Source organism: Cryptomeria japonica, chromosome 8 (genome assembly GCF_030272615.1).
Source record: "Cryptomeria japonica chromosome 8, Sugi_1.0, whole genome shotgun sequence".
In the NCBI taxonomy this organism is placed as follows: Eukaryota; Viridiplantae; Streptophyta; class Pinopsida; order Cupressales; family Cupressaceae; genus Cryptomeria; species Cryptomeria japonica.
The window spans coordinates 162,824,896-162,849,701 of record NC_081412.1 but is presented as its reverse complement, the minus strand read 5'-3'; the positions used below and the strand labels follow the sequence as shown (position 1 = coordinate 162,849,701).

The 24,806-nt window shown below is 36.7% G+C and overlaps 1 protein-coding gene across 1 annotated transcript in view; it reads left to right on the top strand.

Moving 5' to 3' along the window:
- The window catches only part of LOC131044799 (alpha-L-arabinofuranosidase 1), a 262,170-nt gene that overhangs the window by 77,474 nt on the left and 159,890 nt on the right, over window positions 1–24,806 (top strand). Inside the window, exons 4-5 of the mRNA XM_057978239.2 lie at window positions 7,002–7,123; window positions 7,265–7,418. Coding sequence (XP_057834222.2) covers window positions 7,002–7,123; window positions 7,265–7,418 — 276 coding nt within the window. The remainder of the gene's footprint in view (window positions 1–7,001; window positions 7,124–7,264; window positions 7,419–24,806) is intronic.

Here is a 24,806-nt window from a genome sequence, read left to right as displayed (position 1 = left end):
GCTAACACTAGAATGCAAAATAAATGGATTTGCCTAGGCAAAATTAATGTTTGAAGCCTTTTCCACGTGATCTTCAAGCGAACGTCCTTCCTATCAATTTCGCCACCCTTGGAGGGATCTTCAATGTCTTTCGTCTCAATTCAAACTTCAAGTTCGCACTCCCCTTTGAAGATGTTTACGCCTTCCTTTGATGAAATTCGCACCTTGAACACAATTCGCAACTCCTCTTGAATGATAATTTCGCACTTCCCTTTGATACTCCAAATCGCATATGAAAGATGGTAAAATGATAATGTGAAAATGAAAATTTTCACCCTCCCTTTATAAGCGCTCACCTCATATTCACCTCTAGGCCGACTTTTACAAAATGAGGCAATTTAAAATGATTTTTTAATAAAAACCAAGGCCGACCTTTTAAATCCAAGCGCTCCATTCAAATTTTAATTAAATTAATAATTAATAATTAAATGCCTTCGTTTTTTTAATTAATAAATTCGATTTTTAAAAGGCAAAAAATTAATCAATTAATGTCTTGCGCTATATTAAATGCTATTTTAATTGAATTTTTTAATTTATCGAATTTTCTAGCATTTAATAAAATCCAAAAATGTTTTAGCGCCAAGAATTTTGAAAAGGTGGAAAGATTCAAACCTAACGCTCTGGTCCCTGACTGAGGGACAGGAGCGAAATCTCAATTTGGTCTTGATTCTTGTGCTTTTGACGTTTAAAACCTCCATCTCCACATTGAATTTGGCATTTTTGCTGGGAATTTCGAACTTGACTAACTTGACTTTGTAAATGCATGCCTCTTGAGGTGATATCGCCTTGGTCCCTTGGAGAGGGACAGGAGCGATCTAGATGTTTTCTCCTTGATCTTGCTTGTTCGTTCACCAATCTTCATCATATGGCAAGTAATGACGTTGTCCTTCCATTCCACGCCCACTTTATTCGTTGTTAACAAGGCATTTAGATGTTTAAAGGATTATCGCCCTGGTCCCTTGGTGAGGGACAGGAGCGAACCTTGTATTTTAACCAAAATTCTTCATACTTAACCCTTCGTTTCTTGTTCATTGCCTTCCAAATGACATTCTTGATCTTGTGCAATCTTGCCTTGTCATGATCTTGAAGGAAAATAAATGATCTTGTGAAAATCGCCCTGGTCCTTGCCTGAAGGACAGGAGCGATATAGCTTCCTTGTTCAAATTGATCACCTTTTGACATTTAATTTCTTTGCATATCATCTTCTTAAGATACCTTAGACCCTGTGCAACCTTGTACAACCTTGACTTGGCATGATTTTTGGATGAATTGGCAAATATAGTAAATATCGCCCTGGTCCCTGACTGAGGGATAGGAGCGAACTTCAATGTCCTGGGCTCATACTTGCTTTCATCAACTTGCCATCGCTTTCACCCAGTAGAACGAGGTCCTTTGATCCTTCTTAGACATTTGATACTTGATAAACCTTCAAAATTTAGGCCCTCATGAAAATTTCGCTCTGGTCCCTACTCAAGGGACAGGAGCGAACTAGGATATTTGGTGCAAATCCTTCAATTTGGTGGTCTTTGTAACTTTGTTCATCATCGAGATACCTCAAAAATGTCCTTGCCTCCACGTATCCGGACTTAGAGTAGTCTAAAACTTGGGATGAAGGCAAGATAACTAAGATATCGCCCTGGTCCCTGGCTGAGGGACAGGAGCGAATTTGTACTTTCAAGCTCAACTACACTTTGCTAACTTCTAAATTTATCTTCAACGGATCCGCTTCACCCTCCTTTCTTGCCTTCAAACTTAAAACTTGCTTGCTTTTACCTGAATTTTGCCTTATGAAGAATTTCGCTCTGGTCCCTGGGAGAGGGACGGGAGCTACAATGGATTTCGCCCTGGTCCCTGACTGAGGGACAGGAGCGAATTTTGCATTTTGGGGCATTTGTCCTTCACGAAGGCACTCCAAGTTATATTCAACTGATAAAACATATCTCCTTTGATCTCTTCAAATCGTCAAGTTGTTCAAATCCCGCAAGGACAAGACAATGTTAGATTTTGAGCTCCGGTCCTTCACTGAGGGACAGGAGCGATTTTGACTCCTGGGGCATTTCCGTGTTCGTGAAATTCTTCAATTTATATTCAACGGAAAGATCACGCCTTTCTTTACCATGTCCAATCGAAAAATCATCTTGATCCTGCAGAGACAGTAAGATTTTTGAAAACGAGCTCCGGTCCTTCACTGAGGGACAGGAGCGATTTTGCTCCTACAGGCCAAAATATCATGATTTCACAAGTTTAATCACTTCACAAGGCAAAAACAAATCATTTCCAATGCCCGGGATCAAATATCAAAAGACTCAAAATTTGGTCAAAATTACTCAATTGGACAAAATTCACAATTTCATCATCAACACTTAGACAAATTTAGACTCTGCATTCAAAATTCCAATTGAAAATAGACCAACACACTTGGCCTCTGGCGAATTCACTTTATTCAAAACTGCATCCTACGAAAGAAAGCTCAAAAAAGCTCTCAAGACTGACTGGACTCTGGTCTGAAAAGACAGTAACGAAAACCCTAAGGCTTGACCCTAATCCAGACAACTGACAAACTACCAAAATCCTAAAAAAAACAAAGCGAAAAGCGAGCAAAAACGAGCAAAAAGAGAGGGTCCCCATTTTAAATGGGGCGATGTGTGAAATGGTCACAACACCATGGAAACACTATCCCCTTTCACAGCCTTAGCATCCTTACCATTTTCAACTCTTCAGGGTGCATTGGTGGCTCTGGCACCCGCTGAACCACATCAGGAGGGTTGTTACCATCACCCCCTTTCTCCTCCTCATCACTTTGGTCACCACTGACCATTCCTCTTCTTTGATTCTTCTCCAAAGCTGTTAACCAAGCCAAGGTTACTTCTTGAGATTCTTTGAATTTTTTTTCCTTTGATAGAAGCTGATCTTTCAACTCTCGAATCTCCCTTGCTACAGAATAACCTTTCGGAGGCATCTTGGACTTCAACTTACTTGCTCCTAGTTTCATTCACCTCTCCCCCTTGATCTACAACCGTGCTCTGATACCACTTGATGCATCAGAGGGTGGAAACTAGCTTTCTCTCACCATTCACTTATCTTTCTCATAGGGTCTTCTGACTCGTTAGACAACATTAAACTTTCTTACTTAGCACATGAAGATGCTAGGTTCAGCTTTGAAGAGAGACAAACCCCTCTCCATCCTCTGCTGCGGAACGTAAATCTACCATGAAACTAACTCTAACTTGACCCATTCTACCAGGTTATATCTTACAGCAAGGTGGAATGGTAGACATTCACATTTTAGACTCAACCTCTCAAACTACTTGGGTTCAAACGCTTCCTGTCGCAGAAATGTCAGGAACTCCTATCTTCTTTACCACCCGAAGTTAAGACAAATGCAAGAACAAACCAATTCATAACATCACTAACAAAACATGAAATACTCCTAGTGAACGAGACCCTACAGGTCGAGCAAACAAGAGAAGAAAGAAAATTTAGAAAACACCCGAGATGAGCAGCAGAAAATGAAAAGACTTTATTCCTTCTTCCTTCAGTCTTCCTTCAGCAATGTAACATTCAACAACCCCTGCCTCATAGCTTTCAAGGCATATAAAAAACTCCAGATTCTGGACACCAACAGTCATATGACTGTTGGTGTTCCAGTTACAACCGAGTAAGCTTCTTTTCCTGTTTTACTCCATTTTACTATCATTGACACAAAACCGACCCTACAAGAAACTTACTAGAGATAAATACAAAATGGTCATCATGGACCTTTATTCAAACCAAAACAAATAAATCAAAACCCCTAAATTCCTAGACCACACTTAGACCAAAAATGCCAAGTCGGTGTTCCTGCACCAATGTAGACATTTGTGGACCAATGAATATTATCGGTCACTAGTGCCAAGTACTTTCTTTTGTTTGTTGATGATTTGAGTATGAAAATGTGGGTGTTTTTCTTGAAGTTAAAATTAGACGTTTTCAGGGAATTTGAAAAGACCAAATCATTAGTAGAGAGAGTTAGGATGTGACATTTTAAACTCTTGGATCTGATAATGAAGGTTAATTTTGTTCAGACGAATTCAAGAACTATTGTGATAGACATGAAATCAAGAGGTAATAGACAACGCCCTATACTCCACAATGGAATGGAGTAGTTGAGAGATGGAACCCTACAATTATGGAGATGGCTCTGTGTATGTTGAACAAGAGTGTTCCAAAGAAATATTGAGCTAGGGCAGTTTGCATTGTAGTTGATCTTCCCAACAGGTCTTTGACACAAGTAGTAAAGGAGAAGAGCCCAAAGGAAGCTTGGTCGAGGAGGAAACCAAATGTGAGTCATCTTAAGGTCTTCAGTTCTATTGCATATGTCTAGAATTTAGATTCAAAGAGAACCAAGTTAGATCTTAAGATTAAGAAGTTCATGCTCATAGGGTAAAATGAAAATCATAAGGCCTATAGATTGATTGATGTTGACACTGACTGCTCGACTTTAGCAAAGATGTTTTGATCAATAGTCATAATTTTAAAAGGACATTTCAATTTGATGTTTTTAATCTCTGGACTTCAATTGCATATAGGAGGAGCACAAGTCTGGCAGACAAGTCTATAAAAGGAAATGCCAAATATTGTAAATGCAAATGCTTGAACACATCCAACATTGCCTTAATTGTTGATTTCAAGAAAGGAAAGCATAGAAAGGTCAAACTGAGGCAACTTCAACCTTATATTAGAAATCCCTGTGCTGCAAAATAAACTCAAACAGTTACAATTGATGAGAAAGATCTATATTGTAAAATTCCCTACTAGAGACTGTTTGCAAAAGACCAGTGTATACAGAGATATAGTTGTACTTAACTGTTTGATAGGTGAAAGGCCAATGAATTTAATTAAACAATGTAACCCGTATAGCCCAAACTTCATTTCATTTTTATTGATTTTCATAACAAGTATTGAACAGACATTTATAGAGAGTTTATATTGCAAAATAGTGCACTTGTAGATTATCCGTAGCTGTCAATGTCCCTTTACGTGGTTGGCTGTCTTTAAAGAGTTTCGGTATTCCCCTGTGATGCGTGTTAACAGTGGCTTCAGCATTGAGTATTTACTGAATGAAGTTTACGGTTTGTTGCATTTCCATCCTAGCTTCCACTCACCACGCAAGAACAAATTACATCACGCACCCGATATCGGGTCTCTCCATTCACAATGGGATGAATGGATGTGTGGGCTTCTACCATCGACACCGTTGAATGGTGTTCACGTGCCGAGTGCGACTTCCACCATCGTTTTCCTAGAGTCCACGGTATTGCCCAGAACTTGCGAACCTTTTCACCGAGGATGGTTTCTGAAATACACTACAATGTACGAGGTTGCCTGAGGTTCACGTTGATGCCTAGAGTCGCGAGCCTTCCCACCAAGGATGATTGCTGAAATTCATGGCAATGCACAGATGGAGTCCGCGATAATGCACAGGTTTCTTTCCGGCTATGTTATGTCCCAGTTCCAAAAAAAAAGGTGCAGGCTGGCGAAAGGAATTAACCAAAGTGTTTGATTTCACACGGATAATCAAACGTTGCTTACCAACTTTATTTTCATTTCATAAACCTTCAATATCTCTCATCGTTGATGCCCATTCTTTATTAACACCAATTTGGTAGTTAAAAATCCCGTAATAGTTAAACAATAACACATGTAATTAAAAACATGTCTTTTAACCATTACAAATGTAATATTAATCATTTATATGATTGAATGGGGAAGTTCATATAAAATAATTAATATTTTATAACATATGTCAAACGTTAATTTAGGGGACATGACATATATCCGGCTCACCCTTGGTCTCTTTCGAGGCATAATCTTTTCTCACATTAGCCCATGTACTATAAATTTCAGGCTGATGATTCAGAAAAGTTTTTTCATGGTATTTTCTGCTTTTCTTCCTTTCTTTTCTAACCTAGAGACTCTTCCCAATGTCTCTAGGTAGCTAATTCCTATTGCTATCCAAGAAGCCACCCTGCATCGTAGAGAATATAACAGTCAAGGAAAAAATCTGCTTTCTGCATTAACCAGTATCAATGAAAGCATCCTAGAGGTAGCTCGAAACTGGACTCTAAGGATATGCAAGAATAATTTCAGATAAATTCGTAATTATACCAGTTAAATGGATGGAATATAAAACTGACTGCTTTAGTCTGCTGTGACTTGGCCAAGAAAAGATAACTGATTGCCACATTTACTTGACATAAAACTACAAAATATCCCAAATCTTTACTGAAGAATAGATGTCAATCAGTGAAAAGCGAAATCAATGACTGGCTGAAGTGATGCATCAGCTTGCACACTAACTGCATGCCAAATGCCAGACCACCCACCGACAGAGTACAAGAGCAGAACGTCAGACAGGCGGGGAAGAATGCAATCAAGTTTTTTCAAACCATTTCTTACAGTTGCAGTGACACACTAGCAATCCTTTGGGAAAGAGGCTGCAAAGCTGAAGAAATAAAATGCTGAAACAGCCCCAAACTTTCCTGCTTATAGTGTTGAGCCTTTTCCCTAGGGGGACATGCTTGAAAAAATTATATTTTTATTTCCATCAGAGCATTTTCCATTGCGGCAATTTTACTGCTAGGCTACATATTTTTAAGTGTTACTTTAGATTCCTTATGCTTCACACTTAACTGCCAATCTTTACTTTTAGTTTTATCGCTTGGGATAACTTTTTGATGTAATGGATACATTGGGTATATTTCGCGCTCTATGCCTCGTGGACTTATCACCAAAGTTTGCTTTCTGTTTTATTGTTTAATGACTTGTTTTTCTGTAATCAGTATTTTAGTGCCTTTTTTAATTGCACATTCTTCTAATTTTTGTTAAATAAAGGCCTTCCTAAAAATATCCATCAACAGTTTGGTTTGAAAATTTGCTTGTACTTATAAATTTATAACTTCTTTTATGGTATCTACTTGCAGAATATTATAGAAGGTGAATCCTATCATGTTGTTTTGTGGATAATGTCAACTGGGTCAGTTAATCTTTCTGTTGCTTTCACATCTTCAGATGGACTGCAAATCTTGGCTTCTTCAACTATCATGTAAGTTGATTGTTCATGTACTATTGGATATTCTTCCAGGAGCTGTAAAAATCTACTAAATGAATTTGCAGAATTGAGATAGAAGTATGCTTGAAATGCTGATCTTTTCATGATGATCTCTATGGTTTTACTTTTTTACAGTGCTACCAGTGATGAAATGCAAATTTGGACAAAAAAAGAATTAATTTTGAAAGCTACAGCAACAGATCATTATGCTAGGCTTTCCTTAACAAGCTCAAAAAAGGGTATTATTTGGCTGGATCAAGTATCTGCCATGCCAGTGAACACATTCAAGGTATGCATACTTCTTGACCAAAATGTATCTGCAAATTGTTTTTTTATTCAAGGATTTCCCCTATTCAAGCTATGTATTTCACTCAAATCAGATATTCAACAAAATGGAGGTGTGAAAAAAGGGCATGGGATCAAATCTAACCTTGGTTTGACTACGTGGCCCAAGGATTTGGCACCAACAATTAATTTTCTTTTCAAAACATATGATCCAAGATGATGATAGTCTCTCTGTAATCATACAAGTACTTATGGACATATATTCCTTTACAAATCTAGTAGCAACATAATGTAGTCATTACCAGTTCATAGGTTTCATACAAATAATATTTCGATTCAATATTTTATTAAGGAGACTAGAATTCACCATAGAGATTGTAAGCTCCATTTAAAAGCCTTTAGTGAAGAAAATTTGGTCAAAGTGTTTTCTATGCTTATTCAAAAGAAAACTTAAAATTTTGAATCTAAACCATACATTCTATTTAGAATTCCCCGTGACACAAGAAGAGTGTAGAAAATTTAAATAGTTAAGTGCAAATAGTGTATCTATCTTGCTCAGTATTTAACGCAATAAAACAATGCTGGTTGGCTCTCTCATGTTTCAACGTTTGCTACCTTGAGAAACAACTGATGACAGTGAGCTTGAAAGATACTGTCAAGGATATGGTTAAAGACATGCAATGTAGGAAAGCTCATGCCATTTTAGAGGCAAAGAATATGAACTGTTGGAATATTCATTAACTATACTGTTGATGTGTGTTTTGTGACACTCCACAACACAGAATAAAATACTAAGTATTCTATCCTCTCTTGAACAAGGAAACCTCAAATGCTAAACAATGTGATCAATTAAGGTAACCCCAAGGTTCCTACTGTCAATTCTTGACGTGCAATGGATAGACTCAGTGAAATGATATGATTTTTCTGGTTACACAAAGGGACTTACACTTTTCACTTCTACAAAACAACTGAAACTTTGAATATCCGATATAGCAATTTAATGATGCTTTCTTCTCAAACTAACTTAAATCTCAACCAAACAAAGATCAAAAGGATCAGGGTTAAAGAATCTAATCTAAGACCTATGAACAATGATGATAATGGATAGTGCTTTAGATAGACAAATTCTTTTTGGAACTACTTTCTACTTAACTAGAGATAGCTCACAATGCCATAGAAAGAGTGCAATCTTCTAAGGATAGTGAAATATTTTCATATTGTAAACATCCATCCAAATACCCAATGCTGGTGCAATTCAAATGAACATCCACAATCGAACTTGCCAAAATGAGTTTCAGACTAACCATAAATTGCTATTTGCAATCAACAAACTACAAATGGTATAAACCAAGGAATTCATCAAACATCTTCACCTTTCTCCATTACAATCAATGAACTTCAACTAAAACTTGAGAATTAGAAACCATGTAAAATGTTGAAAAAACACACCATATCTTCAATGAAAATTTTGTATTCCATTATAGTCTTGGCAACATTTTCTAATCTCCTCCTCCTCCTCCTCCTCCTGCTGCTATTACTATCACTATTAACTATTAACCCTTTACAAATCAAAAGGTCAAGCCTTTTATTGTCTTCCAATTACAAATGAAGGGCCCATATTGATTCTAAAGCAATGCCCAAAATAATTCAATTAAACCCTAAGTGGAGTTATAACTACCGCCACATACATTTAATATGCAATAATGAGAAAATTACACAACATTGAATGCACATCCTTTTAGGGAAAGAACCAATGAAAAATGAGTTGTAACATTATATTTAATGTCTTGCTACATGTCCATATCTTCTTCTTTGGATGAGTCAGGTTTGATGAATCTGAACATGTGGACCTTGGATTACTTGATTGGTGGAGATGAGTAGGTGCCACCTCAGCTTGCATGTTGTACAAAGTTTCTTCTTTCTTCACTTAGCTCTTTGTTTGAACTCCACTTCTATATCATCATAAAGAAGTCTATGTATCTCTGCCTTATAAGTTTCTAACTTTGATCAACTCTTTTGAAACTTCAAAATGCTTTCCTTGATTATTTCTTTCGCATTTTATCTTCATCTTTGCTATCCTCCTTGATGTCTTCCATCCTTAGCGAATTTCCTGACTTCATATCATCTTGCCTTTCAAGTTGCTCCATCCTCTTCTTCAATATCTTGGATCTTGATTTTCTTCCTCTTGTTGAGATATTCTTCTTTGTCATCTTCTTGAAGTGTTCTTCTTCATGTCTGTTGAGTCCTCCTCCCTTGTTCACGATTATTCCATGTTATCATTCCTGAAAAGAGAGGTAATACCTTAGATCATAATTATGAATGAAATCCTATGCAAATAAGATGCAAGAAAATTGAGAATTCAATATCTTAGATTCTTAATTCATATTGAAGAAATTTAAAAGAAAATTCATGATAATCAATTTTCAATAGAAAGTTGTGAAACAACATCAATATCATCAATAATTCATAAAAATTGTTTCACAAACCCTCATAATTTGGAAATAATGAGGTTCTGAATCTGGAAGTGCATAAAATGGAGAAGAAATGGTTCAGATCTGTACATAAACAACTGATTTTTCTTTTCAAAAATCTCGAAATATCACTTTCAAATTTGAATTTTCTGGAAATGATACTTCAGGTCTGGAAAATGCTTCAATTTTCACTCAACTCAGTTGACGTCTCCTTCAAAATCTGCCTCCTTTTAGTTCTGATTTACTTCTTGGACAAGTTTCGCTCTCTTTGAAACTGATATCCTTGCATAAATTCGCACTAGTCTGTCATGATTTACTTCTGCTCTTTCTCCTTCTATTCTTTAACTTTGAAACCTGATTCTCCTTTACAGTTAGCTTGGAATTAAACTTTCTTTGCACAAAATTGCAATCTTGTGCTGTTGAATTTGAATGTAACTGCTGCTGTTCGCACCTTCTCTACTTTTAATTTGTTTTGAATGGATTTGAAAAACGATTCCTCTTGCTCCTTCATTTATATACACTCAAAGGATGATTGCATTCTCATGACAAGGGAAGTCGGCTAGGTTGATATTTATATTGTTTTTCAAAATTCAAATAGTCTTAACTTCAAGTCGGCCTCCCCTTGTATTTTGCTTTTTTCAAATTGCTTTGCCACCATATCTCCACATGTTTTATCATGAGAAACCTTTATCCTTGGCATGCATTTGACATACTTATGGATTCTTGAGCCGACCTTGCCTTATATTTCAAGTTTTCACATGTTTTGTCATGCAATTTACCTCCTCTAGGGCGGAAATTCAACCCATGCATGGATTTTCAAGTGGGTTTGAAGGAGTTCAAGGATTAACAGGTGAGATTTCATCATGTCCATGGGTTTCCAAGTGGATGATGTACAAGGGTTATTGAGTGGAATTCGATTTAATTCATGGATTTTTTTCGACATACTCTTATCATGGATGTGGATTTTTAGACTCACCCTCTTCAAAGTCTTGGATTTTTTCCTTTTTTTTTCCAAGCACGTAGTCAAGGAATTCCAAGTGAATTTTAGCCTATACCTTGCATTTTTTTTTCATCACTTGCATTTTTATCCAAATTCCTCAAAAAAATCATGGATTTTGGCTAGTCATGGATTTTTTGTAACTTCATCCAAACTCATCAAAAATTTCGGGGATTTTGCAAGGAAATTCCATGAAAATTTGCACTTGTTTATGGATTTTTCACTTTTTTCCAAGCTTCTGTCACTCAAATGTGGGAATCTTCTTTCATTTTGCCTTCGTTTTTCCATGATTTTTCCATGAAAATAAACCTTTATTCCTTTGTTAGATTTTGGATAAATTCCCTATTACATATTCATTCCAAGGATAAAATCCTTATTTTAATTCTAGAATTTTTGTTAATGCTTATCTAAACCTCGGAATTTTCCTTGTCTAAGCTTTGGATTTTTTCTTGCATTCCACATCTATGCATTGGAATTTCTTTCATTCTGTAATGTCCCCTACTTGGTTCAAGACAGTTTTAACCGTAATTAATCGATTTCCAATATATTTATAACTTAACTAAATCGATTAAGAGACAAAACTATCTTAACATGAATCCAACCTAGGATGTTCTACCTTTTCTGTAGTCTATCAAGTACTAGCTATCTTACCATACTAAATAATTAATCCTATTTTTTTGATTTATAAATCATTTACGCATTTATTAATTTTTAATTAATAAACACTTATTATTATCAATTAATTAATAAATACTTTGTTTTGGTGATTTAATAAATATTTATTAATTTACTAATTAATTTGTAATGTCCCCTACCTGATTAACATAATTAATCTATCTCGATATACTAATATTGGTTGATTGAGAGACTAAACATAAAGTCAGACAGTGATATTCTTCAATTTATTAGTTATTAACAAGTACTTATGTATTTTCCTCATTAGACGATCCTCATTAGACAATTAATCTTGTTATTCCTCTTATTGACTATTTACTAGGAGTTCTTTCTAATTCTTATTGATCTTATATTATTATTTCTTTTGATCAAGCATCTTTATATATATATATATATATTTATTAGCAATTATTATGTATTTGCTTATTACCTTTTGTATAAATCCTTAATACTACCATTGCTTATTAATCATTAATATATATATTGTGGCTAGTAAAGGCAGACAGATCTGACACATGTCAGATCTGGTCTACCACTGTTTGCTGTCCATATTAATATTGTTATTGAATTCTGCCTAAAGACATTGTCGGACTAATATATTAAGAATTCATATGAAGCCCATCCTCATGCATACCACCAAGAGAAAAGAATCAGGCCGTTTATTATTTTACTTTTCCAAGTATTACCAATGCAAAAGTACTTTAGTTAATCTGATTTCTTAATTATTACTGGCATAATTAATTGGCAGTATTTTCTGATATATTTATTAACGCAGTGTCCTTGATTATGGTTTAATTGTTCTTCATAATATTATCATTATGTAATCTGCAAATAGTCATTAGCTGAGATACACCTTACCGATCATTACCACAGATTGTGATGTTTGATCCTCTCCTTGATGTGGTATGGTAATAATCTCTTCCTTCGGTTCGCTGATGAGTCCTAGATATTTAGTTATGATCCTTCCCCCTTTCTCCCTCGATCTTCCAATGTTATTTATACATTGGTGTCAATGTAGAAAGACGCATCATTTTATAATAGACGCACCTTTTCCAAGTGAAGTGATTACTACTAAGGAATCAGTCTTTGATTATATCAATTTATTAATGCTAAACAAGGTTCTCGTTGGAATTCATGAGTTCACACTCTCTAGGCAATGTCATTATACCTCTTCAAAATATCCACAAATACATGTCTTGTTGTATATTCTATATACTGTCGTCTTGCTATGGTTATATGTATATTGATCCTTGTTAACGATAATGATTGATGGTTGCTACTCTCTAAATCGTGACTCTATATGCTCGTCCAAAGTGAATTGTTACTACTTAAATCTCAATGAATTAAATTACCAATAAGGATGTTTTGTTTTTCAAGTGTAATCGAGTACTTAAGCAAGTGATACAAGCCAAAGGCAATTACTTAGAATGAGCAGTCCAAGTTAGTAAAAGGGATTTATTCGATGGCATGAAGGTATTTCATGAAACAAATGCACTATATGTTTTGTTATCTATAATTTTCTCAATTGCCGCTTACTTCCACCAATGAACTTTCATTACATTATGTGTCAAATATTAATCTAGATCTGCTAAGGTCGTCAGTGGAAAATATTGGTCTTTACGTATTTGGTTATCAATGAAATTTAGACTCTTTTTCCATATTTGTTTGCCACCTCTATTATCACTACTATATTAATATTCTAATGAAGTTGACCATCAATATTATAAGTCGACCATATAATACTAATTTAGTGTTGCTTTATTCGAATTACTAATTTATTAATCTTAATTAATATTATTAATGATTATTTCCTCCTTAACATATCTTTGATGACCGCTGCCTTATTGCATTATAATTGTTTGATAGTTATTATATAAATAATAATAAATAATAATCATAACAAATAATAATAAACATTAATAATTATATATTAGAGGAAAATCATGAAGTCTCATAAATGAGACGATTTTCCAATATTTTTAAATGTTAATTAATAAATGTTTTAATTATCGTATTTATTTAATCCAATGTCCAAAGAGGGGTTATGACACATTCCATACATATCATTTCTCCATGGAAATTTTACTTCTTTCATATCTCCATGGGTTTGAATCTACCTTATTTTTCTTTCTTGTCAAGGTCAAAAATCCGACCTTGACAAGGAATTTTCCTTTCTTTGGAATTGAAATCTTGCACATTCCTTGTTCAAACCTTGGATTTTCCTAGTTTCCTTAAGGATTGATTATTCATTCCTCATCTTGGACTTGGAATTCTTGACTCGACCTATCCATTTTTGACGTAAACATACCCTTTCTTGACTTGAACATACCATTTCCAAGGACGAACCTTTGCATTCTAAGGTGATTCATTCAACAAGGATTGATCAATGTTTTCCTCCAGGATGACGAGACATTGCTATCCCTCCTAAAGGCTAAGAGACCGAAACTACTGCCAAGCTAAGCAAAACTAAGCTAACAAGCTAAAAAAAGAGGGGTCCCCTTTGCAATGGGGCATGTGTGTTTACAACACTAACACATACTATTTTGAATTAATTTATTTTTATTAAGGTGATGGAGCAATTCAACAAGTAACTCTTCTTATAGCTAGATTCTCACACATTAGCTAACTAATGTCCAAAGCAAGAAAGGCAAATATCAATACGCTTTTTCCAGTCTTTTATCAAGATATTGTAGCTGTATTGGGAGATTGAGGGTAAAAGTTAAATGATAATTTGATTAAATGCAGTGGCATTTATACAAGAGTTGTTTCACAGTTGATATAACTATAATGGAATAACGCCCATTAGGTGTTAACTGCTAACAAACAATGTTATAGTAGAATCTACACGAACATTCCTCCCATTACATTGTTCTTGCAAAAATACTGATGAAATCACAAAATTCATTTTGCCAAGAGACATCCACTAAGGATTACATAACTTCTATACAAATTCTTGAGAAGATCTTTCTTTGAAGAAACAAATCCTAAATCAGGTGGAACTCCATCAAGCTGCCTTGTGACCCTCAGAAGGGTGTAGTTATGAGCTGAATTTTTGAGTTTTATTTTCCTTGAATGCTCGAATCACAACTTCCCGAATTATTGGACACATCCATATTGAGCTCTACAATCATAGAGTTCCATCAAGTTGTCTCTTGATCCTTGTTAGGGGTATAATTCTTAATCACAGTTTTGTGAACTTGCTGGGCTACAATCCATATTGAGTCCACTAAATCCGTCACCTATCTTCAAAGAAACAAACTTCACAATATATGCATCCTTCAAACCTACTAGCATAAAAAAAGAAAGATATCATAAAAAAAGAAAGAAAAAATGCTTCTCATGCAAAGCTGAAATGATAATTCATTATAAATTAATTACAAAGGAAATGAAGGCTCCTTATATAGAGAATACAAGAGGATCTTTCCATAACGGAAATGATTGAGAATAGAAACACGAAAGACAAAATGGAAACTTCCTAAAACGAACTAAAGACGAAAGACAAATGAAAGTTTCTAAATACTAACTAAATGACTAAGATGACCATTATAGCAGTATTACAATATTACTTTTATACCCTTCTTTAATGGTCATCCTACTAACTACCCTATAGAAGACTTGACATAATCTATAGGTCATTTGGTCACAAATGCATAGAAGGCTGCCCCCTTCTCCTCAGAATGCTCTGGGGACATGAGCCTATTGTTGAGACCCTCCTTGGTTTTGCAGAACTTTTGGATATGATCAAGTTTATCACAATCCTTCCAACATGATGTTGGGTAACGATGCTATCCCTCTTGCTATCCAGAGACACGGATAACGAGATAAAAATCAGCTCTAGCAACAAACTTCGATATTTAATTAATAAAAGAATCAACAAAAAAATGAAACCCACAATTTATTTTTAAAAAATTCTGCAATTAATTTGAAAATCCATGATTTTGCCAAAAATCATCAAAAGAAAACTAGGTAAAAAATCCTCCACTGTTTTAGAATAACAACATCCATGATTTTGTAAAAAAACTATCAAAAACATTTGGAGAACACCGTTCGCCCTAGAAACCTTAGGTGTGACCCAAAACACTATACAAGAAACCATGATTTTGTGGAAAAATTGTCAAACCCTAGATGGAATGCTGAAGTCTCACACGATTTTATGAAAAAATCAGCAAAAACCTTCGTCTAGTGGAAAAAGGGTAAAAATCCATGAACTCATAAATCTGGAGAGAAACAACCCACGATTTTTGTATGAAAAAATCCTGCAAAAAACAAAAAGTCCACCACAATTTTTTTGGAAAAAAATCAGAAAACCCACCATGAATTTTTGTGGAAAAAATCATCCGAAACCCTCCATGAAATGCCTTTGAAAATCTTCAATAAAACCACTCTGCAAATTTCTCACGAAAATTCCGGAAAAGACCATTATTTAATTTAAAAAATCGTCAAAACTTCTGAAAGAACTTTCAGGTAACAACACCACTGCGATTTTTCATAAAAAATTGTAAAAGTTTTTGTGGAAATAAATTCTTGGTGAATACTCGCGTTTTTTTTTTAAATTCATCAAAAAGATTTAACCCGCTTTGATACCATGAAATGGTAATTCGTTATATATTAATTACAAAGAAAACAAAGGCTCCTTATATAGAGAATAGAAGAGGATCTTTCCATAATGGAAATGATCGAGAATAGAAACACGAAAGATAGAAAGGAAACTTCCTAAAACTAACTAAATACGAAAGACATAAACGGAAGTTTCTAAATACTAACTAAATGACTAAGATGACCATTATAGCAATGCTGCAATATTACTTCAATAAAAGCACCATCTCAAAGTGAGAAGATAACTAGAGATGATGGAAATTCCTACCTCCAATGCCACCAACCTCCAAAATGACTGTGTTACACTTTATCTACCAAATGTGGCATGTGAGTCTCTGAGAACCTTGAAATCCCAACCAAGTGTAGCACAAATGGCCCCGATAATACAAGCATAAGGTGATAAATTCTTCATTTTGAAGTGTTGGACTGAAAATACACCTTTTACAATGTGCTCCACAAATCTTCAAACTTGTGATCAATTATTTTCTATGGCTATGCAGATAATTGTCAAATGGATTCCCTTCTTCTTAAAATTATTTTAAGCATTAGACACATCAAATAGAACACAATTATAGATACTACTAACACAAAATCTCCATAAACAAAACACATTAATCTTATTCCTCCAAATTCAAATTCACTAAAACATTGGACTTATTTCTCCTTTGCAAGAAAAAGCTTTTAACTTGTAATAGAAAAGAATGTATTAATCCATTAAAAAATGTTTCAAGAGGAAATTAAGCTATAACAAATCTGCACCTTTCTCCTACACATTCACCTTATATGCATTAGTCTCTGCTCAACGTCCTCAATCACTTGCAGACTTGATTTCACTGTAAATTATTCATAGCAATAACATACTTTGTGATATTTTGGCATGCATAACACAGCATATGATATGCCTGTAACTGCCTTATTTCTACACTCGTTGTATGTCCTATTTTCATTGGCAGCACTCACACTAACATCTCCTCGTGCAGAATTCAGTGCCTTGTATCGATAAGATTTTGACACCTTATGCTTACTTCAATGCCTCTACAAAACACCTTTTCAATTCAATGATTAGTGTTTCCCTTCCATTAACAAAGAGAAGATAACAGATTTCATGAGAAAATTGATAAGGGATGGTGGATAACCTTCAGCACATAATAGACACCTTTCTTTCAGCGCAGCATTTTGTTGATGTGTTTTTCATGCACATGTGAACATAGAATAAAATACCTAAAGGTACCTTATCCTCTCTTGAGCAAAGTTTCCCGACTGCTGAAGATCTCGCCGAAGGATCAGTCGAGGCAACTCCAAGGTTCTTGTATGTAGGTTCTCTACTCGTGGATAAGCTCTCTGTGGTATGATGTGATTTTGAGGGAATCACAAGGGGACTTACACTTGATGACTGAACGTCTGATTTGCTTTGAATATTACTGGAACATAGGATTTCACTAGTCTAGATTTTGAAAAAAAAGGAAAAGCATGAGGGCGAGGAAAGGATCTAATTCTGACACTAAGAATGTAGGAGCAATGAATAACCTTTGATGAAATTCTAACTAAGTCTTGTTTTGACATCCTAGGACCATCTCTACAAGGTTAGTGCGATCTTCGGAGGAAAGCTTTATGATGTTCATATCATCGCTACAGGCATAGACACCATCAGGCGGATGCATATCAGTGAAGAAGTGACAATTGAAGTTAAGCTTAAGCTGAATGATTCCAGTTGACTACACAAGGCAAGTCTGCAATCAACAACCTGCTAGTAGTATGGATAAACAAATTTCACCATCAATCAAACACATTTCTTCCATTCATCTAATAACATGAAATCAAATCTGAGAAGTATAAAGACCATGCAAATTGTTGAATCGACCCATAGATTTCACCATTTCTTCAATGAAGTTTACAAGTCTTTTACAACAACATTTTGGCAACAATCCTTGCCTTCTCTTTCTATTCTACTCTAATTGCTATTCTATCGACTGACTATTCACTATTAACTAACTATTCACCTTCTAACTATTGACTAACTATTATCAGCCTTTACAAATGAGGAGCCAGGGCTTATATAGCGCTCACAATACAATTCAATGGCCCAGATCAATTTGAGATCAATGGCCGAGTTTTTACAATAAAATCCCTAATTAGGGTTTGTTACAACAAACTCAATTCTGGCCAATGAAATAATTGCATTATTTGGACACGTCTTCTCTGGAATATTCGACCAATGGATAATCGGGGTAGGTACATCGAAGTTTGTGTCATCTTTGATGAGTTAGGTACATTGAATCTGGGCACGCTAAGGTGGACCAATCCGACTAGAGGAGTGATGACTGGGACGCCACCTTGTCTGACACTTGCAACTTGGTTGATGTTCAATTTGATGATGCTGAGAAGCTAACTTTAATTAACTCTTCTGAGACTATCTGCTTCTCCAGTGGACCCTTGCTTTAACCTCCTTTGTCTTTGATGTGCAGGATGGATGGTGTACCTTTCCTTGAAATGCTGGACTGGAAGAGGTCGTCCTTGATGATGCTGGACTGGAGGAGGTCGTCCCTGCTGATGTTGGACTGGAGGAGGCCGTCCTTGCCCTGGCTTGGTCTTCTTTCACCTACAAGACAAACCATAAAATGATTAAGGACACATAATATATTTATTCTAACATAGCATTTTATACCTTAAATCATCAACAAGAAGACATCAAAATGAAGTTTGCTCAAGGTTCTCCCCAGGGACAGGCTCCTTAAGAATTTCGTCCTGGACCCTCTGGAAGGATCAGGAGCGAATTTTGCATTCCTGGCCAATTTAGACCTCTTTTCAACATTACCTCACAATTAGCTCCTCGCCTGGCCCAAACAAGGTGAAAAATAGTAGTTTCAAAGGATTTCGCCTTGGACCCTCTGGAAGGGTCAGGAGCGAATTTTGCATCTTTGGACAAACTCTGTCATGTCTCTACTCCAAAATGCCTTCCAAGGCAAGCATATGCTATCCTTCTCCTCACCAAAGGCTGGGAATCCACAACTTGACCTTCCTCATGGGCAAACTAGGTGATTTTGGGAATTTCGCTCTGGACCCTCTGGAAGGGTCAGGAGCGAAATTCCTTCTTTAGGCTTCATTTTACACCCCCTTCACTTCAATTCATCTTGCAAGGCTTAAATAACCTCTCTCCAATCTTTTCATGCCTTAGGAATCAAAATCTTGTCTTGACACAAAGAGGAAATAGTGACTTTGATGAATTTCGCTCTGGACCCTTTGGAAGGGTCAGGAGCGAAATTCACCTTTTGCTTGCCTATTCACACTAAATTTCACTTTCTTCACTTCACTTCATCTAGACTCCCCCATATTGAATCCACTTCCCAACTTGGCAACATTGGTTTGATCTTCACAAGGCCTAAAAAGTCAAATTCGCTCAAAAACCTAGCTAGGGACAGGACCTATCCAGAATTTCGCTCTGGACCCTTTGGAAGGGTCAGGAGCGAAATTCCAATTTTAGCTCAAAATTCACACTTTTGATGGTCAAACATCTTTCCAAGGCATTCCAAATAGTTTTTCTCACCCTAGTCTAGGCTTCACTTAGCACAAAATTTGGAGAAAAGGATTGTTTTAGTGTTTTTCGCTCTGGACCCTTTGGAAGGGTCAGGAGCGAATTTCTTGTTTTGAGATCATTTCTTCATATTTGGAGACCAAAATCCATTCAAGGACAATCTCAAGGGCTTCTATCATCTTTGTCCAGGCCTGGCTTGGTCTAAATGTGAAAGGAATAGGTGGATTTTAGAATTTCGCTTTGGACCCTTTGGAAGGGTCAGGAGCGAAATTCTTGATTTGGCTCAATTCCTTCAATTTCAATGTTTCCTAGCAACTTGAAGGTACTCCTAAAGACTTCTTCCATCCCAATTCACTTTAGTTTGCAATTGTCTTGTCACAAATTTGGAAAAAAGGTGGTTTTGGTGAAATTTCGCCCTGGACCCTTTGGAAGGGTCAGGAGCGAATTTCTTAATTTAGGCTTATTCCTCCATCATTTCAAGTTGAATTCACCTCAAAAGGCTAGAAAACACTTCTCCTCTCACATCCAACCCAAGTTTGACTTGATTTTGCAAGGGAAAATAGGTGGTTGAAGAATTTCGCCCTGGACCCTTTGGAAGGGTCAGGAGTGATTTTGATCATTTGGCTCAATTCCTTCAATCTTGATAATCATTGGCAATTTGGAGTCATTCCTAAGGCCTTCTTTAATCATGATCCACACTAGATTTGACATGAAACTAAGGGAAAAGATAGGTTTTGCACAATTTCGCCTTGGACCCTCTAGAAGGGTCAGGAGCGAATTTCCCTTTCTAGCCCAAAATCATAATTTTTTGAGACAACAATCAATTCAAGGATAATCTCAAGGGCATCCCTCACCTTGGTCTAGGCATGGCTTGGTACAAATTTTGGAGAAAATGATGGGTTTTAGGATTTTCGCTCTGGACCCTTTGGAAGGGTCAGGAGCAAAAATCTTGTTTTAGACTTATTCCTCTATCATTTCAACTTGAATCCACCTTAAAAGGCAAGAAAACCCTTCTCCTCATCCATTCAAGCTACAAAAACCCAAGTTTGACTTGACTTTGCTAGGAAAATAAGGGATTTTAGGAATTTCGCTCTAGACCCTTTGGAAGGGTCAGGAACGAATTTCCTATTTTGAGCTTGTTTTGACTACTCCATTACCTCAATCCAATATTCAAAGGCAAGAACACATCAAAGTCCTTCTAACCATGCCATAAAACTCAAGAATTTGACCATCTCCAAGAAGAAAATATGAGTTTCCAAGAATTTCGCTCTGGACCCTTTGGAAGGTCAGGAGCAAAATTCACCCTCTTGGCTAAAATCCTTCATTTTTCAATGCTTTCAAACATTTCCAAAGGCCAAACATGTCCATTCTTCCTTTCAAGATACCTTGCAAATCAAAATTTGGTCAAACAAGGAAGGGAATGAGGTCTAAGAAGATTTTCGCTTTGGACCCTTTGGAAGGGTCAGGAGAGAAAATCATGATTTGGGCTTGTTTGTTCAATTTTCAAACTTTCAATCTCATTTGGGAGCAAACATAGATCATTCTTCATCTAAGGAGCAAGGTTTCAAGCTAAAACAAGGGAGCAAATGAAGTATATAATGAATTTTGCTCTGGACCCTTTGGAAGGGTCAGGAGCGAAATTCATCTCCTAGGCAAAACCTTGATTTTCTAAAGCATCCCACTCCCTCTTAGGGCAAGAACATACTAATTCCTCCTTCATCATGCCAACGCCTAGCCAAAACAAGGAAGAAAACAAGAGATATAAGGATTTTCGCTCTTGACCCTTTGGAAGGGTGAAAGATCCCTGATGGATCCCCTTGCTGATCTGCTGTAGTTTTGAAATTAATAAACTATATTTTCCTATGTTTCCTTTAATGTTTTTAGAGAATAGACAGAAGTTGTAGAAGGTTTGTTTATTTTTGTGTTTTTGATAGTTTTTCAGCAAGTAATAATTGAAGAACAAGTACATGAAAAGAGTACTGGAAATAAATGTTCATACACAGCCTAATCAGAATCGTACCAAGCAGATTTCTGATTATTTAAATCAAATAATTATCCAGATAGTGATTCCAAACAATTCTAGGAAGACTACAATAACAATGATTCCAACTTGGATAAAGAGTGAATACTGCAATCAAGAATGAAGCTGCTGCAAATGTCCAACGCTCTTACATAGCTCCACGTGGGAAGAGAAATGGCTGCAAGGTACAGCCGTATGGCTGTTAGGTGATGCCAAGCTGGAAACCCCAACTCTGTCCATTGAATCCTCCAGAAAGATGTCGTACCAACTCCAAGGCACTGAAACTGAATGCTAGAACCAATAACCACTGTGCTGGGGGCTACGTCCCAGACAGGCAAGACCCTGGGGTTTTCGTCCCAGATGCTGAATCGCTCTCCAGAGCAAATTGTCCAAATCAAAGATGAAAATGTGTAAAAGATATCAAGAACTAGGTCTCAACTTCCTTATAATACCTTACCACTTAGCTCGAACCCTAAAAGTGACTCAATGTGGCGTTTAGGGTTAAAATGTTATATTTCTTATTTTAAGTTGCCAATTGCATAGAAAAACGACCCTTTTTCAAATATAAAGAAATCCGTTCACCGAAAGGATCTGAGCCAAAAGAGAAATATTTAGAAAAGTCCAAGACCTTTCCAACAAGCTATTACACCAAGGGATACGCATCCAGATGAGGCCAAAAACCCCTTATTATACCAAAATGGCTATAAACATAGCCTTATTTAAATAATAAACGCTAACTTAGGAAATATTAAAAATATAACCCAAATAGCTATAAACATAGCCCTATTTAAATAATGAACGCTAACTTAGGAAACATTAAAAATATAACCCAAATAGCTGCAAAATGCTCAAATGACACCACAAACCAGAAAGTCAACTTGTCACCTTTCTGTGACTGAAGTCGGAAATCAAGGATCCATTGGCAATCTCATCCCTAAAATCTAGGGATGCTCCTAGAAACTAGGAAACAAACCCAAATCCTCTGAAACTGAACCTAAGGAATAATCTCAAGGAGACCCAACCTTGGGTATGGTCATAACCTCCTAAATAGTAGGGATATCCTCCATAAATGTAGGAACTGCCTCCTAAAAATAATGAACAGCTCCAAATTGATCAACTACTGCTAGAACACCAAGTCCCAAACACTGTATAACCACACTGAGTCTCTATCCATCATTGTTAGCCTACAAGATCCCATAATAAGCTGACTCACATGTCTTTGGTAGACAGAGCTAAAGAGGGGACATGACAAAGGGTCAGGAGCGAAAATCATGTTTTGACCTTGATTCTTGAATTTTCAAACTCTAATCTTCCTTGGGAGGCAAACATAGACTACTTTCCTTTCATTTCCACCTTGGTCTTGACTTTGGCTAAAAGAAAAATGAGTGTTTTCAAGAATTTCGCTCTGGACCCTTTGGAAGGGTCAGGAGCGAAATTTGACATTTTGGTCTCTCCGTCAGGATCATTTTATAGAATATAACATTTAAGTATAAGAAAGAAGTTATATTCCATATATACTGTCAGGATGTTTGAGAGTGGTTTCGGACCTGTAGGAGTTATATTGCAAAATCTAGTTTTTGGAGGATTCTTCAGTTTTCCAGACTTAGTCAAATTTCAGGATCAGGACATTCCAGACAGCCAAATTTCAGGACATTTGAAGATCAGAATGATATTCCAGACTTCATCACTCACCAACTCGACCTAACTCAGACCTTCAAGGATGATACTCACTCACCAAGCAAGACACAATTAGCAACAAGAGCAAAACCAGGCCCTAAGGAAGACTCTCAAAGAAACCCTAATTCTGGGGCCCTGCGGACTCACCCTGGCTCAAGCATAGCTTGCTATCGAGTGATCCCCCTGACAACACTCATCATGCAAAGGCTAACATACAAAACCCTAAAAGACCTAGAAAAACAAACCCTAGAAAGCAAAAAGGAGGGGTCCCCATTTGCAATGGGGTGATGTGTGAATACGTCACAACACATTCATATTCACATTGCACCATAGTAGCAGATTTACTAAAACAAATTCATCATCTTAAAAAAAACGTAGACACCACAATGACTACGCCCATCTTCGTCTTCCCTATTGACATGACTCTTCAAGCAACCTTTATACTCCCAGGCACAGGAACAATACAAGCTCTGATTCCAAAATGAGGGTAAAAGTTCAATGATAATTTGGTTAAATGCAATTGCATTTATACAAGAGTTGTTTTACAGTTGACATAACTGTACTAGGGTAACTGCCCATCAAGTGTTAACCATTGGCAAACGATGTAATAATACAATCTACGCTAACAGTGTGAACAATGATCATGTAGTATGTCTGTTTTCCTTTAGAAGTCATTTTTTAATTTTTTGGGTTGTTCAGTGTTTGCCCTCTCGGGAATAACTTAAGACATAAAGAACACAACGTAGAATAATGCCGTAAATAGCAGACAAAGTGTATCAGATGTTCTATTCATAACAAGTGTATGTTACAAGTTACATTCCGAAGTATAAAAGGGTATCGAGGGGGTGCGAGCGCCAACCGTCGCACCGCAACTTCCACCCCTCGGTTGCCAACTAACCAAAACAATTACGCCTAATTAACTAATGTTATTCCCGTGGACAATAATGCCGCCAACATCATCCCCCCCTAAAAGAAAAGTCGTCTCCAGGCGACTTACAAAAATGGAGATAATGCAACCTATACAATATATCTAAAAGACTAGGGAGGGGGCTGAGAAAGCGTCCCTGAAGTAGAAGTGTGAGATGGCGGTGTCTGGGTCGCCAAGCGGGCACAAAGCTCATACACCTGCTGAGTACGGGCAGCCACATCCCATTCCGCCACCAGTACCTTCTCTAAGGCTGTCTTCACCATGTGTGCGGCCTCCAGCAACTCCTTCTCTTTTGTATCCACTGCCTCCGTCGCGCAAACCAACCGTGTCTGCTCGGCTGCCAGACGAGTCTCTACCTCGGCCTTCGCTGTCCGGGTCTCAGCCGTCTCTGTGCGGGCCATCTCTAGCTGTGCCAACAACTGCGCCCTCTCGGCTGCCCATGAAGCCTGCTGACTGGCCACCTCTCTCTCCAACGCTACTCGGGCAGCCTCCCTAA